The sequence below is a fragment of the Paroedura picta genome, chromosome 1 (genome assembly GCF_049243985.1).
Source record: "Paroedura picta isolate Pp20150507F chromosome 1, Ppicta_v3.0, whole genome shotgun sequence".
Classification (NCBI taxonomy): domain Eukaryota; kingdom Metazoa; phylum Chordata; class Lepidosauria; order Squamata; family Gekkonidae; genus Paroedura; species Paroedura picta.
In genome coordinates, this window is record NC_135369.1 from 18,444,548 (window position 1) to 18,464,719 (window position 20,172).

Genomic DNA, 20,172 nt, shown 5'->3' on the forward strand with positions numbered 1-20,172 from the left:
AAAATGGGCAGGATAAAGTTAGAAAGCCAAGTTTGCCTGCATAAACCCAGCATTTTAAGGCCCTTTGATACTGGGTGCAGAATTCACCTAAGTTTTCATTTAAAAAAGTGTCTAGCCTTTATGATGGAGGGCACACTCAGAGAAGCACAGAGACAGTGTGTACTGAAATCTCCGAGTGTCAAGATTTCTACTGCTCGGAAAGTCAGTGCCCTTCAAAGCCCTTTACTTCTAGAGCAGTAGAATAAATTATGCAGAATAAACAATATGCAAACATCCTTTTCTTCTGTAGACATTCTTTGGATTGCTTTGCTTCAGGATTTCTATTTTTTTAAAAAGCAGAGCCTACTCGGTCTTACTGCTTAATTTTTATATAAACGGGTGCTAGAGGGCATTCTCTTTAATCTGTATGCAGATTCTCTCCAGGTGTTTGAATCATGAAGGGAAAGGTGGGGAAATATGTTAATGAAACATGATAGGACACAACAGAAGTCTATTAAATTATGTGCAGTGTGGAGAACATTTTCTCCCTTGTTAGAAAACTTGGGTTCACTCCATGAACATAATAATTCAGGACAGACAAAATAAGAGTACTTCTTTGCACAATTAACTTACAGAACTCACTGCCACAAGATGTAATGAGCTCAAATAGCTTTAAAAGGCAGTTAGAGAAATTCAGCCAGCTGGGAGGGGGACTTACCAGGAAAAAGAGAAAGGCACAGACCATGTCGCCAGCACTGCACAGGAAGTGACACCATCATGCCAGTGACATCCAGGCAATACTCTGGTAGTTGGGCAAAAACTCTATGATAGAAGCCATTTTTACCATAGAGTTTTTGTCCAAATACTAGAGTATCACAAACATCAGTGTGATGATGTCACTTCCTATGTGAGGCTGGCGATATCACCAGGGCCTTTGTTTTTCTCCTGATAAGTCCCATCATCCCCTGCTGGTATCCAATAGGGACCTGACAACTCGTTGGTACTTGGATGAGAAACCACCAAAGAAGTCCATGCAAGATTACTATGCAGGGGCAAGTAATGGCAAACCACCTCTGTATGTCTCTTGCCTCAAAAACCATTTGGGGTTTCTAGAAACAGGATGCAACCTGATGGCAGTTTTCACCACCACCATGGAGGATTTGCTTATGATGGCTACATAAAGTATTCATATCCAGAGGCCATGTACCTCTGGGGAGCAACAGCAGAGGGAGGCCTTGACTTCCATGGCCTGCCGGTGAGGCTTCCATTGGGTTTCTCATCAGCCATTGTAGTAATCAGGATGCTGGATGAGATGGAAACTGGTCTGACCCATACATCTCTGCTTGTGGTCTTATTGCAGAATCATGGTCCACCCACTCTGCCTTCGCTAGGGGGTCTATCACAGGCCATGTCCCTTTTGCCCCCCTTGCCATATAAGCACCACTCTCACTGGTGAGAGGAATATAACCTTGCACCTGCTGAGGGGCCTGAAACATCTCTCTCTTCATACTTCATATGTTCCAAGGTTAGCTCCTAACACTGGAGACAGAAGCTGAAGATTTAACCCCACTGCAAATAAAACCCCAGAGAAAATGGAGTGATTTGTTTCTTTTTTTGTTCCACAGTTGAGGGTAAGAGGAGTTGGAAAGTTGGTTCTTACCGTGGTAGAGAAGGCAAGTGAACCTACTCCTCTCTCAAAGCTTCCCAACCCAATCTCCTGCAGTGGGAGAAGAGTAGAGGAGTCCCAGATATGAACAAAAGGCTGCAGAGGCTGCAAAATCAAGGGAGAGAGAAAGAAAGAAAAAAAAGGTCAGCAAACCCTGGACATTAAAGATAAAGAGTAGTGCGTAAAACAGGTTTTGCTGCAGAAATCACACTGCAAGGATCAGATAATTCTAATAAATTATCTAACCCAGCCTTTCTCAACTTTCTTACCATTGGAAAAATCCTGAAACAGTTTTCAGGCTTCGAGAAAACTCAGAAGTGGCGTGATGGTGCAGAATATGGTTGGGAAGCATCGCTGTGGACACACCCACCCAGGGCCCCTCCCCTTCTCACCCAAAGGGGGGGAGGTCGACATGAGCATATATTAAAAATTAATTAACGCCCACCCATTCAGAAAACCCTTCTAGAACCATCAAGAAACCCTAGGGTTTCAGGAAACCTGGTTGAGAAAGACTGCCCTAGACATTAACGATAAACAGGCTATAATGCGGAATTCATGCAGCAAGCATCAGATAATTCTAATAAATGGTCTAAGCTATCACAGACCGATACATTTTTGAAACCGAACCTCTCTTTTAATTTGCACTGTGTGTGCCTTTTAATTGTCGTCAAGTCACTTCTGTCTTCTGGCAGCACAATGAATTAATGTCTTATTGTTAACCCCCGTGCTCGGTTCTTGCAAACTGAGGGCTGTGGCTTCCTTTGCTGGATCAGTTCATCTCACGCTGGGACTTCGTCTTTTCCTGTGGCTTTCAACGTTTCCTAAAACGAATGTCCTTTCCAGTGTCTTCTCATCATGTGAGATTAACTGACAATATTAGTTATGTGCGCCTTGCAGAGGCTGCTTTGTTTGCACCCAGCTGAGTGAAGGAGACAGTCAGATTACTAGAGGACATCGCTATGTTTTATCTTTTGCTTCAGGCAAGCTAATTCCGTTTTGACAAAAAGGTAATTGAATGCTGAAAAAAAAGGAAAAGCAGCCCAACGTGCCCCCGGGCCAAAGTTTTAATTAACAGGTGGGAGATAGGAGAACAGGATCTCAGAACCCTTCCAGCTCTTGGGGTTTACCTTGCCATCCTTGTCCACGCCAGCCATCTGCCCTGAGGCAACACGAACTTTGTCCGGATGCACAGCTAGGCTGGAGGAAACACAGCATCGTAAATCTATATATACGCATGAAGTGCGAGAACTATTCGGAAGAAGAAGTTAGTGACTGCATGCTCTATATAAACAAGTGGAAGAGCATCCTACCCACAGTCTGAAATGCCCTGACAGAGCCTGGCTATTGTGGTGAGAACTAGGCCAGACACAGCATGTCTCCACATTTTTTGTGGGGGAAGAGGGTTTCCATGTCTCGTGAGAAAATGGGAGCCATAGGCGAGTAGTTTATGGCACCATCTGGGCATGGAACGTTGCATTTGACTGCATTCCTCTTGACACCTGCAGTCCCCACTGACCTGAAAAAAGTTCATTCATCCCCAGGGTGGCAAGACCTGAATAGAGGAACAGCCACGAGTGGTGGTGATGAAGAGAGGAACAACAAAGGTGTGAAATCGCTCCTCCTTTCTCTTCCTCTGCTGAGGAATGGGGTCAGTTTCATCCCTTTGTTCCTCCTCCCTCCGCATGGCTTTTCTTCTGTGCAGAACTCATGACCCTAGGAATCATCTCGCTGGGAGCCTGAAGGGGCTGCAGGAATCAAGAGGGACTCTGGGAAAATCTATATGCTTCCTGTGCAAAGGCTGTGGGATGCACGCCAATACTGGGGCCGGAGGGAGGGACGCAAGGCCCGAATCGCTCCACTCCCCAGCAACTCACCAGCGTACACAGTCGGTGTGCTTTAGGTAATGTCTCTGTGTGCGATTCTGCACATGGTACAGGACAACTACACAGGCGATGAAGTAGACCAGCTCTCCCGAGGCCAGCACGTAGAGGTTGGAACGGCAATCACGACCTCGGTAACCGTAGCTGGGACTGCTGTCAAGGAGCCCAAATATAAAGCAGTGAAAGCAAAGGCTTCCGGGATCTGCCCATTGGGCACGACAGACAACAAAATTAACTGCACAACACCCCTCAGAGTTAGACCATCATAATCCACATGTTATAAAGATAGAACCTTCAACCTTTATCAGCAGACTAAACAGTTAATCGAATGGCGACCTTGAGGTATGGCAACTGAGGCTCGTGCACTGGGAGCTATGCTTGATGAAGGTGCACTGGGTCCCGTCAAGCCCCCGTGGGTGATAGGAGCCGCGTGCCCAGACCAGCCTGTGCCCACTGACACCCGCCCTGGCATGCAGAGGATTACTTGGCAGTGCATACACCAGCCGCAGGTATCCTGGGCCCTGACACCGCGGACCCAAGGTTGGATGTGGAGGCTGCTTGCGTTGCACAGTGCAACACCTGACAGCCGAGCGGTACACGCCCCCATGGCCTTCCATCTGGTGTAGACATCAGTGTGGGCTGCCCTCCCAATGGCTGCCATTCCCCCGTCCCACCTTCCCAATGGCCATGAGGAGCTGAGAGACTTGTGGCCCAAGGCAGCTGGGCCCCCTGCTGCTGACCCTCAGTGGGGGCACCAGGAATGGTCTGATTGGCGGGTGGCCATTTCTCTGTGGAGGCCCCGCCCCATGTCACCAAGCCCCACCCACCCACTTTCCCCAGGCACATACTAGGGCCATCTTACACACTGTTTTCTACACTTGACCAGGGCCAGATCTCTAAGATACAGAAGAGTCTTTCCTAGCTATGAGCCGCAGACCCTCTGAGGCCACCAATGAGCAACAGTCCCCTTGAGAAGGATACACCCAGTCCAGCTGCAGCTTCTCAGATGGCTGCTCCATGCGCAGGTCATCATAGTTCAAGAAAGCGGAAGGGATGTACATGGTGATGGGCCGGCCACGCAGGAACATCTTGACGGAATGTCTTTCTAAAGAGAGGAAGAAATGAATGGGCGGAGACAGAGCCAGGCACCAGCAATGCCACCCTGAGATTCTGATCCAAAGGTCCCCGATAGAAGAAGAAGAAGAAGAAGAAGAAGAGTTGGTTCTTATATGCCGCTTTTCCCTACCCGAAAGAGGCTCAAAGCGGCTTACAGTCGCCTTCCCATTCCTCTCCCCACAACAGACACCCTGTGGGGTGGGTGAGGCTGAGAGAGCCCTGATATCACTGCCCGGTCAGAAAAGTTTTATCAGTGCTGTGGCGAGCCCAAGCAGCAGAATCATCCAGCAGAATCGAACATGGCATGCCAGATTAGAAGTCCGCTCTCCTAACCACTACACCAAACTGGCTCTCAAGCCCCACCAACCCAGGATGCCCATTATTAGCTTTCTTGGTACTCATCAACTGTCTTTAGAAAGTGGGCAGTTCCTGGTGAGGATTTTGCCCAGCAGGCTTCTGTTTGCCAATGAAGATTCAACAGGCTGTGCATGTTTTCAAAAACAATGCTTTGGCAGCAGCTGCCACCACAGTGCAAAGATCATCACTGGGTGGCTGGAGGTAAGCTGGGGCAGCCAATCTGTGGCTATGCCCACCATGCTGTGTCCGAATTTCTAAGGTACCCGCAGGCTCAAATAATTGGGGACCCCTGCCCTAAACAATGTCAAATTTAAGAGGCCTTTAAGAGGATCAACAACAGAAAAAAACAAAGCATGTGCAGAATCAGTCCTAGTTAGTTTGCACAAAAATCTGTTTGGGAAGAAATGAGATAACCCCAAACCCAGGAGTTGGATAGGCGGCAAGCAATGGTTAGTCCTGTCCTCCTGACTTTATGCTGGTTTAGGGATGCCAGTCCCCAGGTGGGACTGGGGGACCCCCAGGGTTTTACAGCTTATTTCCAGGTGACATTGGTCAGTTCCCCTGGAGAAAAATGAGCAAACTTGATAGCATTATGCTTCACAGAGGCCCCTCCCTTCCCCAAATCCTGCCCACTCCCAGCTCCATCCTCAAAGTCTCATTGTATTTCCCAACCCAAAGCTGACAACCCTATGCAGTTTATATTTTTGTTTTTATACTGTATGCTAGCAGTGCTTTGTAGATCACTGGTTCTAGTTAGGGGACACACTGCATAACCGAGTCGTTAAAGCTAAGCCTGTACTGTTTAGGGTTAATTAAAATAGTGGCTGGGTGGATGAGAGGTGGGTCTTAAAAATAAACCAGTTAAAGAAAGAGGACTATTAAAATGCTGTCTCGAGTTCTTTGATGATGGAGAAAGTTCAGGATATGCCTAAATAGATGTGTGTGGGAGAGGCTGTACATTTGCATGTTGGCCAGAAGGGGGGAAGGGAGGGCAAGGGAAGATTGCCACCCCTTGATGCAGAGGCAAAAACAACAACAAAGTGCCTCCCCTTGCAAGTAAGTGCAGAATGAAGCTGTTAGATCTGTGGGACACGGGGAGTTTGTTTCAGCTCTTTATTGTGACCCCCAGCATAGAATCACAGAGTTGGAAGGGGCCATGCAGGCCATCTAGTCCAACTCCCTGCTCATGATGGTACAAAGAGGAAAAAAATGTTGCTACAAAGAGGGGAAAAACTGAACTGAAGTAACCCACAACCAAGCCCAACTTATATATGAAAGCCGCTCAATAGATCTTCCCACCGGTAAGTGCTACTGGTCAATTTCATTTGAAACTGACTGGATCCGGATGAAGGGATCTAGCCGTGCATTGGTCAATTAGAGTGTAGGCTCACGGATCCTTGTAAGGAAAGGTGTAAGGAAAGATTTAGGGAGTCCCCTTCAACTGCTGTCGGTTCTACCGATTGCAGAGACCAGATGGTTGAAAAAGGAAAAGGATTTACTTAAAGCAGATCCCAATTTCCACCGGGAGGGATCCTGCTAGAGAATTACATTTAACCCGAACCTTGCCCGTCTCCCAGCTGCAGGGTGAAACAGGATTAGACAGGGTCTTCCTTTATTTTCTGTGACACAGCATTTCTGTAATGATTCCTTGATTTGTGCTTATGTAACTCTGGAATGATCTTTTAAGTAAATCATTTTCCTTTTTCAACTGTCTGGTCTCAGCATGGTTACTAGCTCTCTGCAATCGGTAAAACCTTTGGAGGTACAGGCCTCAAGCTTGGTTCTCAGCAGATCTACAGACACAACAAAAGCCCTGGCTGAACTCTTCCTCTTTTGCACATAACATCATCCCTGTTACCTTTTCCTTCCCGTAGAAACAGGCTGATTGCTTTCCCATGGCCAGTGCCGGAAGGTAGGCCAGCCAGGACTCTACCATAGTCTTAGGGATGCTTAGTTGCCCTGGGCCACTGGCAGGGGGCGCAGTGGGGTGGGGTGGGAGGTAGGATTGCCAGCTCCAGGTTGAGAAATCCCTGGAGATTTGGGGAGAGAACAGGGCCCTCAGTGGGGTACAATGGAATAGAGTCTGTCCTCCAAAGGATTTTCTCCAGCGTAACTGATCTCTGTAGTCTGGAGATGAGATGGAAATCTCCAGGCCCCACCTGTAGGTGGGTAATCCTACAATGGCTCTTTTCTCAGAGGCATGAAAACCTACTGTCCGAATCCCTTAAATACACATGCACACACTTTGATTTCTCCTAACCTTGCCTGCCAGCCAGAATACCCTTTGAAGCTACTACAAGAGTAGAAAACAGCAACAGCACCTTGCAGACTAACAAAATTTGTGTCAGGGGATGAGCTTTTGTGAGTCATTGCTCAATTCTTCAGATGTTACAGGGCTACTCTTTCCAAAGGCTCACCTTGGTTATAGTTCATCCTTCGGGCGCTCAGGGGCCCTGAAGAGAGAAAAGGAGCATGAGACTTTCGGGTGGTGGAGAAAGGAGGCTGTACCTCTAGCTGCCCATCTCTCTGTGCCTGTAGCACATCTGCAAGAGTCACTCTTCTGAATGTTGTCTCCCATGAGAGGTGCCTCTCAGAGCAACCCCTGGTCCCAGCTGTCATTCTGTCCAGCTGCTTCTTCCCTCAGGAGAAAATAGGCGCGTCCACTCCTTGGCACTTTCCAAGTGATAATCAACCTGCTGCTTTGTACCTAGCCAAACCTGCTACCTGTTTCCCTCTCATGAGATCCAACCTTCCCCAGTTGTACAACATTCCCAGAATCCCCTTCACCTTCAGTTCTTTTCAGAGCTCACCTGGACTCAGAGTGGGATCCTTAATTCGGCTGCAAGGACAAAACAGAGTGTTAATGGGGCAAACCAGAGAGAGAGGGAGGGAAGGAGACACACAAAGAGAGTAAACACATTATAGCAGGGGTGTCCGAACTGTGACTCTTCAGATATCCATGCACTACAATTCCCATGAGCCCTGTGCCAGCATGGGACCATGGAAATCTGGAGAGCCACAGTTTGGATACCCCTGCACTATAGCACCGCCCTGCAGGGAAAATCTAGAGCTTACCAGAAGACTCTCTCCAGACAACCTCTGAGTATGTGCAGATTTTCTTTCCCCTCACCCCCTATCTTAAGGACAATGAACGTCCCCAATATTTCCCTGGAGAAGAACATGTTGCAGGGAGTGGGAAGGGGAAGGAAGCATTTGTCTCACTTCTCAAGACTGCTGGAGCGGTTCAAGAGGTTTGCGGAGGAAGCAGCCTTTTTGGTCAGGCGCAGCTTGGTTTTGGTGGGCTTGTCAGAAGAGCTGTTTCTTCGCAGCCTAGAAAGCAAAACGAGTCTTTTTTAAAGGGGTAACAAATCATATCTGAAAAAATACAGAGGAGGGCAACCAAGATGATTGGGGGTGGGGACATAACTGAGGTTTATACAGTGGAGAGAGTTGGCAAAGCACAAGAACTTGAGAGCATCCAATGAAACTGATGGGCAGTAGGTTCAGGATGGACAAAAGGAAATACTACTTTACACAGGGGGGATTCACTGCCAGAGGTTGTAGTGATGGCCACAGGAATACACAGCTTTAAAGGAGGATTAGATAACTTAATGGAGGATAGATTTATCATTGGCCACGGTGACTGGAGGGAACCTCCATGTTCAGAGGCAGTCAATCTCTGAATCCTAGTGCCAGGAGCCAACTTCAATGGAAGGTCTTGGTCTCTGTGCCCTGCTGTTGGCCCTCCACAGAATTTAGTTGGCCTCTGTGTGAGACAGGATGCTGGACTGCATGGACCACTGGTCTGATCCAGCAGGACTCTTCTGATGTTCTTATGAACATATCATACAATAATATTGCAGCTGGAGAAACACAAGGAAATAGTCCTTTCTCTAGCCTTCTTTCTAAAACTGTTTATTTTGCAGCAAAAGGTGCTGGATCCTTGTTCCAAGGAACAATGGTCCAGGATGGCTGGTGGCTACAACTTATTATATACAGGCTTGGGTGAGAAGGTAATCCAGGGGTAGTCAAACTGCGGCCCTCCAGATGTCCATGGACTACAATTCCCATGAGCCCCTGCCAGCAAATGCTGGCAGGGGCTCATGGAAATTATAGTCCATGGACATCTGGAGGGCCGCAGTTTGACTACCTCTGAGGTAACCCAAGAAAAAGGATTGGGGTTGTGTTGAAGCATAATCAGCGCAGGCCACAGCACTATTTGAATTTGGCTGTTAATAAAGACAGGGTCTAGGGTGGAAACTTTTGCTTCTGAGGAAAACTGACAGCACTTTGTAGTCCTGCTTGCCCGGAAGTGAATATGATCTCGCCTGTTCAACTAGTAGATTTGGCAAGAAAAGAAAAGAAAAAAAAAAGATAACAAAGTTCTTACAGGAAACTGATATCTGAAAACGCTGCCCTAACAGGTCCTGATAACAATCAGGCTGCTCTTGTGACCCTAAAAGCCAAATAAAACTGGGGCTTTTCAGAAGGGACTAAAAAAAAAATTCTCTACGTTCATGTTTTTATAGATGTTACACTGTATTGGATTTTAATTATTGTTGCTAGTCACTGTGAGCTAACTGGGTAGGAGAGGCGTATACATGCCTGGAAGGCCAAGGATATACCATAGTGTGCATGTTCCATGTATTGTTTATAAGTTTAATGTAAACCGCCCTAAGCCTCTAGGGAGGGCGGTATAGAAATATAATAAATAAATAAATAAACAAACAAATAAATAAATGTACATACATACTAGAAATGTACATGCACAAAAAGAAGAGCGTTTTTTTATACCCTGCTTTTCAAAACCCGTAGGAGTCCCAAACCTGCTAACAAACACCTTTCCCTTTCTTACAACAGATACCCTGGAGGTAGGTGGCGCTGAGAGAGCTCTAAGAGAACTGCTCTGTGAGGACAGCTCTAACAAGGCCGTGACAAGCCCAAGGTCACCCAGCTGACTTCATATTGAGGAGTGGGGAATCAAACCTGGTTCTCCAGATTAGAGTCCACTGCTCTTTATCACTACACCACACTGTCTCTATGCATGTAGAAGGCCAGGCAAACAATGTGTGCAGTATTAGGGGACATGATAGCCCTCTTTAAGTATTTGAAAGGTTGTCACTTGGAGGAGGGCAGGATGCTGTTCTGTTGGCTGCAGAGGAAAGGACACGCAGTAATGGGTTTAAGCTTCAAGTACAACGTAATAGGCTAGATATCAGGGAAAAAATTTTCACAGTCAGAGTAGTTCAGCAGTGGAATAGGCTGCCTAAGGAGGTGGTGAACTCCCCCTTACTGGCAGTCTTCAAGCAAAGGTGGGATACACACTTTTCTTGGATGCTTTAGGATGCTTAGGGCTAATCCTGCGTTGAGCAGGGGGTTGGACTAGATGGCCTGTATGGCCCCTTCCAACTCTATGATTCTATGATTCTATGATTATGCCCACCAATATTTCAAAGGACGTAGGGAACGGTTTTGTGAATGACTCCCCTAAACTCCCAGTAGGAAGTGCTGCCTGACAATCTCTCCTACCTCCCTCCCACAATTACACACTGCTGAAGAATATTTGAGTTTGATGCTTTGAAAGGGTATCAACATAGTATCATTGTCAAGGAGCCTGTGGGTATATTTTCCCCGCCGAAGTAGCTCCATGTGGACTTATCAACTTGAGGAAATGGCTGGGGGAGGAGAATTAACCACTTCCTACTGTCCTGACATAAATCACCTGCCTGCTAGTTTAAAACCTGCAAACCGCTCCACAAAACTCCTACCACCATGTCTGATTTGGCTCTTGATAGTCCACTGAAGTTGAATTTTTGTGGAGCGCAGGGTGTCTCTTTCTCTCTGGGCTCACATGCAGGATAATAGACCTGCCAATAATCAAAGAATCATAGAGTTGGAATGGACCTCCTGGGTCATCTAAACCAACCCCCTGTACTATGCAGGACACTCACAACCCTATCGCTCATCCACTGCAACCTGCCACCTTCACAGAATCAGCCTCTCCATCAGATGCTATCCAGCCTCTGTTTAAAAATTTCCAAAGATGGAGAACCCACCACCTCCTGAGGAAGCCTGTTCCACTGAGAAACTGCTTTGACTATCAGGAACTTCTTCCGGATGTTTAGACGCAATTTCTTTTGAATTAATTCCATCCCATTGGATCTGGTCTGTCCTTCTGGGGCAAGAGAGAACAACCGTCTCTACTTATATATGTTTAAAGAAAGCAACAAATACAGGCTCTCCAGTGCTCTCTTGTGCAAAAGAAAACAGACCTGGGTGATGTTGCCTGCCCAGACTGCCCACGTGGCCAGCGGGCGCATAGGACATGCTGGAGAGCAGGTTCAGCTCCTAATTCCCTCCTCACATTTGCAAGACACACTTGTGTTGCATGAATTTGAATGGGAGGGTAGAAGTCCTGTATAAGGACTTGAGATCACATGTCTGGCAGCAGTTTCCCTAAGTCTCAAGTAAGGATATTTCACTAACCCTGCAACCTGGTTGTTTTCACCTCCCTTCTCCTCTCCTCCCCCCTCCACCCACACACCCTGCAGAGACTGTGCCTCTGCTTTGCATGCGGAATGTCCTAGGTTCAAACCCTAGCATCTCCCAAGTAAAAATATCAGACAGGAGGTGATGTGAAACACCTTCGCTGGAGACCCGGGAGAACGCCTGCCAACCTGAGCAGACAGGACTGTCCTTGGCAGACCTAGTGGTCTCACTCAAGGTAGTTTCATGCATGTGTCCGTGTGAGGGTAACCATTCTCTCTGTGGAAAAGAAGGAAAGGAAATAAGCACACTATGAGCTTCTTCTGCCTGGGGAGAGGGCATTTCTACCTGGGGAAATCGCACACAGTGGGGCAGGAAAAGAATTACTCCCCCTTTTCCAGCACTGCTTCCTTGATCCTGATGGGGCCCATACATCAGGCCAAATTACAGGCCTGGAGTTCCTGTTTCGGATGTCACACGTCATTTTTGCATATTTCTCCCCAGGTTGTTTTCAGCAACCTTGAGTCATTCCCTGCTCTCCCTGCCTCCAAGAGGGAGCAACCCATCCCCTTGCTCTCAGGGACTGCTTCCTGGTACTCAAAAGAGATTTCTGTGCGGGGGGGGGGGGGGTTACGCTCTGCCCAAAACCGCAGAGACTGGTTTTACGAAACCCTGGATTCAGCCAAGAAAGGAGTGGGAGAAAGATGAAGCAGGAAAGGAGCAAAGAAAATGAGTGAGGGTGGGGCACAGGGTAGTGAATGGCCCAGAAGTCCTGGTCCTCACTGGCGGACTCTATACCCATGAGATCTTCATTTACTTCCCAAATATATGATGAAAACTAGGGGGGTGCTGAGGAAGCTGCCTCTCAGTTAGGTCCTGACCACAGAGGCTATGGATATTTTCCCTTGCTTTCAATGTGCATGTCAAGGTATTCTTTGTCATTTTGCATTGCTTTTTCATAGAATCATAGAGTTGGAAGGAGCCATCCAGGCCATCTAGTCCAATCCCCTGCTCAACGCAGGATCAGCCCTAAGCATCCTAAAGCATCCAAGAAAAGTGTGTATCCAACCTTTGCTTGAAGACTGCCAGTGAGGGGGAGCTCACCACCTCCTTAGTTCACTTTCCTCCCTTCAGTGCTTAGTTCACTTTCTGGTTGCTGTTTCTCCAGGTTTTCAGAGAGTGCTTTTGTGCCGATTACCCCATTGTTTCACTTCCAATCTGAAGGTATTTCAAAAGCGTAGATTCCCTTGGATTACCCACCCCTGCACTTTTGTTGCCATCCTCTCCCCTTCATTTCCCCCTTGTTGTTATTGTGTGTGTGTGTGTGTGTGTTTACAAGCAGCATGAGTCTAGTAATACGAGATTATCTCTAGTCTTGGATCACTGCATTTAAAAAAAATGAAATGATGGGGGATAAAGTTTTAATAGGACTGCACAAGATCAAGTTCCCTGCTGGTATTGACTTAAAAGGGGGATCAGTGAGGAGGGAAATGTCAGCGTCCCCAGGCCTGGAGCCAAAAAAAAGAAAAGAAAAAAGATTTAATTGCTGCATTCAACCAAAATAAAGGGTGGGGGATTGGCATGAGATGCAAAGACAGAGAGACACTATGAAAAGATTTTTCCCTTTAATCCTTTAGTGAACAAGGCTTTTTGGGGGGAACCATTTTGGAGGACAGTACAATCCACACAAGACAGGCTTTAAAAGAACTGCCAAGATCACGACCACTGTACAGGATCAAATTAGAGAACCATGAAGAGAAGACTATGCAAATTTGCAAAGAAGGGCAGGAAATTAGCATCACTATGCAGCTGCGCTAGGCAATCAGTGAAAATATCTTTTAATCTAGTGGCACAAGACTAAAAAAGCTCTCTAGAGCTTGTGCCAGAGAGCTCCTCTCCAGGCATGGACTTGCACACACGTACACATGTTGCCCACAATTACAGCTGCCAAGGCCAGTGTCAGTGAGGTTCACCATTCATTCTGTACACTCTCATCACATTGTGCGACTCTCATTTTTCAGTGACTAATAACACAGCTGAGAATCCCCTAGAGCAGGGGTAGTCAACCTGTGGTTCTCCAGATGTCCATGAACTACAATTCCCATGAGCCCCTGCTAGAGTTTGCTGGCAGGGGCTCATGAGAATTGTAGTCCATTAACATCTGGAGGACCACAGGTTGACTACCCCTGCCCTAGAGAGCCAGCTTGGTATACTGGTTAAGAGCTGTAATCTAGAACCGGGTTTGATTCCCCACTCGTCCAAATGCAGCCAGCTGGGTGACTTTAGGCTAGTCACAATCCTGTTAAGAGTTGTTTTCACAGAGTTCTGTCAGAGCTCTCTCAGCCTCACCCATAGGGTGTCTGTTATGGGGTGTCTGTTATCGGGTGTCTGTTATGGGGAGAGGAAGGGAAGGCAATTGTAAGTCACTCTGAGACTCCTGAAGGTATTGAAAAACTATGTATTCTTCTTCTAGTGTTCTGCAATATGGAAAACAGGGCTTTGCAGATGCTCCTCAGTTTAAAAAGAAAAGGCCTTGTCAAATTCAACATCAGGCTTTACCTGATGGTTCTGCTCCCTTTCATTAAAACAACCCATGCTAAAATGCGTGCGCAAAACCTGAACCCTGAACACTCCTTCGGAGCTGCAATAGGACAACTGCATAATTTTTTTTTAGAATCCTGACACAAGGCTTTTACCACTATCCCGTGCACGGCCTTGCCTACTGCAGCCAAATTGGCTTCCATGTTTATAAACCACGTGGTACGTCTGCACGGGATCCCGACACGTGTTCTGACGGATCGGGGCCCCCAGTTCGTTGCCAAGTTCTGGCGGGAGCTCCTGAAGTTGTTAGGCATAGAACAAGCCCTCACTTCAGGCTATCACCCCGAGTCTAATGGCCAGACCGAGAGAGTCAACCAGATTTTGGAGCAATACTTACGCTGCTTTATCAATCATCAGCAAGATGACTGGGTTTCCTTACTGCCACTCGCTGAATTTGCTTATAACAATGGGGCCCACGCCTCAACGGGGGTATCCCCCTTCAAGGTGGTGTATGGGACTGATTTAGTGGCAGCACCCACTTGGGAACTTAGCTCCACCGAAGCCCCTGACATAAATAAGGGGGCTGCAACCATCAGTGCAGGATGGCCGGAGATAGTTGCCAGCCTCAAGGGAGCGAAACAGGCCTATAAAGCCCAGGCAGATAAGAAACGGGTACCTGCACCAGAATGGAAAGTGGGAGATCTGGCCTATTTGTCCACAAAGAATTTGCGGTGTCAACAAAAATCCAAGAAGCTTGGCCCAAAATATGTGGGCCCATTTAAAGTGGTTAAAATAATAAATGCTGTAACTGTGGAACTTGCTTTACCAAAGACTTATAGGAATGTGCATCCGGTTTTTCATTCCAGCCTGCTGCGGAGAGCTCCCGTCCCGGATGAATGGCACCCTCCTCCAGCTACGCCTGTGCCGATATACATCGACAAAGACACCCACTATGAAGTTAACCAAATTTTAGACTCTCGTATGCATAAGGGTCGCCTCCAATATTTGGTCGATTGGAAAGATTTTCCCTCTGGGGACAAGGAGTGGGTTGAGGCTGGGAATGTGAAGGCACCCCGCCTTCTCCGGGCTTTCCATCGAGCATTCCCTGATTGTCCTCGCCCGGTGGATGCCGGCTAGGTGGGGGAGTGAGTTAGTTTTAATGCGGAGGGATGTCAGGATTGTAGAATCTCTGTCATAAATTAGCCTGAGTTCCTCCATGTCAGTTATACTGCTTGATTGGGCCTGGCGCCTGCTTGCCCTGGCCTTGTAGTTTGTAAGCTATAAAGTAGAGTAGTGATGTTATGTTAACCTTTATCTTGTTGTGGGCTCACAGGGTTGTTGTCACCTCTCTCAAGGCTGGGAGAATGGAATCCTGTTGTTTTAACACACATGTCTTTTCTCTCCTACCCCCCTCCTTGGGAACTGTCAAGTTTTGGGCGGGAGAAATGTATTGATAAGCTGGGGCAAATCTGGCCTCTGGTCAGATTTGACTTTCAGTCCAATGCGTATAGTGCTAATCAATAAAACTCTTTTCTTTTGAATAAGTTTTGTTGTGAGTTTCCTGTGCGTCTGACACCTTGGACACCACCTCCCACACGTCACATGATTTTCCACCGTGATTTAGAAAAGTGTGTTTTTTAATTGTAGCTACAGAATAAATACATCCAAGGAAAAGGAATGGTGCATAAGGCGGGCACAGAATCGGAAGTCAAGATTAAAGGCTTGCTGCTCTGAAAATCTGCCGTAAAATGTATGTGCGTAATGGGCCAGAGTTGGTGGCTGAACAAAGAGTTTTGATGCCCACCTGAGTATAAAGCCCAAGAATCCAGCCTAGTGCCAGCCTCTAAATCACCACCTCCTAAGAGAGCCAGTTTGGTGTAGTGGTTAGGACTGCGGACTTCTAATCTGGCATGCCGGGTTCAATTCTGCACTCCCCCACATGCAGCCAGCTGGGTGACCTTGGGCTCGCCACAGCACTGATAAAACTGTTCTGACCGAGCAGTGATATCAGTGTTCTCTCAGCCTCACCCATCCCACAGGGTGTCTGTTGTGGGGAGAGGAATGGGAAGGCGACTGTAAGCCGCTTTGAGCCTCCTTTGGGTAGGGAAAGGCGGCATATAAGTACCAACTCTTCTTCTTCTTCTTCTTCTTCTTCTTCTTCTAATATCCCTTCCTGGACATGGTTTCGATCACATAAGTGCTGACACCCAAGGGCTAGGCACAGTATCCAGGAGTTCTGCATTTCTGTTCCAAGCTGCCAAACCTAATTCCCACACCCGGACTTAGACAGGATTTAAAAACCCCTAGGAGCCTTGACTCCCACATTCCAAATCTGAAACGCCCACCTTGATCTTGGATCCAGGAAAAGAGTTCAAGAATCCAACTCCCCTGCCTTGCGTAATGTTGGATGCCACACGCTGTTCGGAGCAGCAAAGGAATCCAGATGCCTGACCAGGGCCAGCATCAACACACCCTGAGGTGGGACAGCCGCCCACGGCCACTGACCTGCCCCACTCACTTCTTTGCAAGTTCTCCACAGTGCTAGTCACTGCCCTGATAGTGCTGTTCTGACCGAGCAGTCCTGTCAGAGCTCTCTCAGCCCCACCTCCCTCACAGGGTATCTGTTCTGGGGAAAGGATGGGAATGTAAGCTCCCAAAGGATGGGTTGTAAGCTGCTTTGAGATTCCTTCAGGCAGTGAAAAGCAGGGTATAAAAACCAACTCTTCTTCTTCTTCTCCCAGATATACTTCCTGCCCAGCGTCACTGGGAAAGGGGCTGCAGGCAGTGGTGAGCATGGGCAACAGGAAAGTTCACACCTGAGCAGGGGGGGGAGGCATGCAGGTGGAAGAGAGGGAAGGAGGGCATGTCTGGTGGCATGGGAACTCTTCTCCTGGGGCCCCTCAAAACCTGGAACCAGTTTCTGGAGAAACCTTTCTGCTCTCTGGTCCTAATGAACAGTCCCGCGACACCTGACATTCCGGCTATGCTGAGGATAAACACGGGTGGTTCTGATCAGCACCCCCAGCAAGAGAACACTTTGTGTTTAATAAATACTTTTTCGCTCCAGGCCCATCTCCCGCTTCTCCGCCTCCCCGTCAGCAAACTCACAGTTCTTTCTTGCTGGCCATCAAGCTCTGAACGGCTGGCACCGGGGAGGCCGGGGTGCTGCTGTTGCTGCTCCCTTCTGACGGGGACCCGGGGGATGGTGTCTCACGTCCCGGTGGCTGCGCTGAGGGTGGGGGCGGCCCTCCGCTGGGCACTTTGTCAACGCTGTCTTCAGAGGGAGACCCTCCGGTGTCTTCGGCTTCCTCAAAGCAAGCATCGGGGATGGAGCCACCGTCTCCTTGGGCCTCCTTCGGAAGACTCTGTCCCTCTGAGGCAAAGCCCAGGTCCTCACCAGCACCTTGTATTCCAAAGGAGTTCTTAAGCAGGTCTTGATGACCGCTGCTAGCTGGGCCGTGGCTGCTGTCTCCTTCCCCCGTGTCAGTGGGGACTTGGACTGGCTCTCCCTTGCCATGCCCGTTGACCAGGCTTTGTCCTCGTCTCAGCACCAGTATGGCCAACTCCTCCGTCTGCGTCCCGACGGTGACCATCGACCCCTGCGTCCTTTTGGCTCCAGGCAGCGGTTCTGGATGGTCCCCTGTTTGCCGGGTGGCAGGCAAACTGCACATCAAAACAAAATTAGTTGTGGGACACAATGACTCACAACGTTTTGAATACAATTGGTTAAGACGTATCGCATCATTGAAACATTTAAAATATGAATTAAGTTATTAAATTTTATTAAAACCCCCAGGAGCAACCACCCTCTCGTCAATGGGACGGGGAGGGAAGGGCTGTTCTGATATAGATATCGGGCATCTGGTGTCATTACCTAACCTCTAAGTTCCTAAACTCCTAACCTATTACCCTGCATTGAAGCCAAGGCACCCCTCTGCCATTCGGATGATATCGTTTATTTATTATTTCTTACATTTATATACCGACCTCCCCTTGTGGCTCAGGGCGGTTTATACAGAACATGGATTATCTTTGGCTGTATTTGGTTGAGTCTACTGATGTAACAGAATTGATTTTTGCTATATATTCTCTGTCATGTAAGAAGATCATAGTCTGACGAAGGGTGTTTGTACTCGAAAGCTCACGCCCTGAATAAGACCTGTTGGTCTTAAAGGTGCTGCTGGTCTTAAAGGTGCTGTGCGCATGCGCAAAAGTGCCGCGCATGCGCAATTTTGGCCGCACATGGCGCATGCGCGCATGCGTGGGCGCGGCCCTGATTTCTTCTCCCCGCCCTCCCGCAGTAAGAAGCTTCCCGGGCCGCAAGCTTGCGGCCTGGGAAGTTTTTTACTGCGGGGGGGGCGGGGAGAGGGAGCCGCAGCCTGGCGCCATGGCCTTTGCGGCCTGGCACCGGGCTGCGGCCCGCGGGTTGGGGACCACTGCTGTAGGGTCCTAGTTTCTTTTGGAAGAGTTCTACCAGGCTGGTGCCAGGGCAGAGAAGACCCTGGCTCTGCTTGAGGCCAGTTTCACTGGTTTGGGGCTGGGGATCCTAAGTCAATTTTGAGAGCTTGATTGTAAATTTCTCTGAAGGGCATAAATGAGAGTATGAGAGTACCAGCACCTTGGATCTGATTCAGTGTCTTTAGTCTTGAGGTGACCACTGCATGGATCACAGTGGCCAAGTCAGGTGCTGACAGGACTTGTAAAAAAAGTAAAGGTATCCCGTGTGCAAGCACTGGGTCATGTCTGACCCTTGGGGTGACGCCCTCTAGCGTTTTCATGGCAGGCTCAACACGGGGTGGTTTGCCAGTGCCTTCCCCAGTCATTACCGTTTATCCCCCAGCAAGCTGGGTATTCAGGACTTGTAGCCAGTTTGGTGTAGTGGTTAGGAGTGCGGACTTCTAATCTGGCGAGCCCGGTTCGATTCTGCGCTCCCCCACATGCATCCAGCTGGGTGACCTTGGGCTCTCCACGGCACTGATAAAATTGTTCTGACCGAGCAGTGATATCAGGGCTCTCTCAGCCTCACCCACCCCACAGGGTGTCTGTTGCGGGGAGAGGAATGTGAAGGCGACTGTAAGCCGCATTGAGCCTCCTTCGGGTAGGGAAAAGCGGCATATAAGAACCAACTCTTCTTCTTCTTCTTCTAGATGTGGTAAAAGATCTGGCGGGCAGAATGGGTGAATTGGGTTCCTTTTTTTTTTTGAAAGGTAAAGGTGGCAGAAGTAGGATTAACACACAATAACTGAGCATTACTTTTCAAATGACCCCCCCCCCCTTAAGAAAGCACTGTTGCAGGAAAGTTATGTTTGATCAGCCCTTGAAGCCATGGGAAGAGGCAATAATGCAGACACCACCCTCCAATCTAAAGCATCAACTGCATTTGTAAATGGCATGGCACCTATTGGACAGCATCTGTGAGGTGGGCATCGACGGTCTTCACTAACAGGAAAGGGCCTGCTTGCACTCCTAGATCATCTTCTGACTCTCTGCTTTGTGGTTTAAATTGTATGATATTGTTCACCATTTGTGTACAGTTTAGAAACCACCACAAATGTTCTTGTACTGAAAGATGGGATATCAACACTTGGACAAAATAAATCAATTAAGTATAAAGCTGCATGTATTAGTGGTTACATATTGTGACAGTGAGTCCCATAAGCTGTTTATGCATGGCCTGAAGAAATAATGCTTTGGTTTGGTGTATGTGTATGGGCAACTTGCCTCAAGCTTCCTGCCAATCAACTGTTTAGAAGGCCATGATGGAGAATGTGTTATTTTTGTGTTATCTTTGCCTGGTTTCTTCAGGAGCCCAGACTAATACCTGGAATCATTGGAGAGGGCAGAAGGCAGAATCCAGAAGGCACCATTGTCTTGTGAAAGGACTGTAGGTTCATCTCTGGCTTCTGAAGGGAGGCAGTTTGCTGCAGAAAAATTTGAATGAAACATTCACCTGTATTAGCAGTCTTTTGGCTTCCCTCTCGAGCCCCCAGACGCTATTTTTTACAAGGGACAAAATTGCCCTGATGGTACCTTTAATCATACACCTACCCCATTTATGTACGATGTGTGGCTGGTCTGATTCTCATATGAATGAGGGGGAAAGTCCCCATCCCACACACAATCTATTGTCCCAGTATCTCTCTCCCA

General features: G+C 48.0%; 1 protein-coding gene across 5 annotated transcripts in view; it reads right to left on the bottom strand.

The window, feature by feature from the left end:
- The window catches only part of EML3 (EMAP like 3), a 65,981-nt gene that overhangs the window by 19,952 nt on the left and 25,857 nt on the right, over window positions 1–20,172 (bottom strand). For 4 of the 5 annotated variants that reach the window (XM_077324382.1, XM_077324377.1, XM_077324390.1 and 1 more), the window contains exons 3-11: window positions 19,847–19,946; window positions 17,134–17,688; window positions 8,221–8,328; window positions 7,809–7,837; window positions 7,416–7,451; window positions 4,507–4,630; window positions 3,520–3,669; window positions 2,773–2,842; window positions 1,640–1,750 (exon numbers count right to left, since the gene is read on the bottom strand). In XM_077324382.1, coding sequence (XP_077180497.1) covers window positions 1,640–1,750; window positions 2,773–2,842; window positions 3,520–3,669; window positions 4,507–4,630; window positions 7,416–7,451; window positions 7,809–7,837; window positions 8,221–8,328; window positions 17,134–17,688; window positions 19,847–19,946 — 1,283 coding nt within the window. The remainder of the gene's footprint in view (window positions 1–1,639; window positions 1,751–2,772; window positions 2,843–3,519; window positions 3,670–4,506; window positions 4,631–7,415; window positions 7,452–7,808; window positions 7,838–8,220; window positions 8,329–17,133; window positions 17,689–19,846; window positions 19,947–20,172) is intronic. The other variant, XM_077324406.1, reaches the window with a different exon arrangement.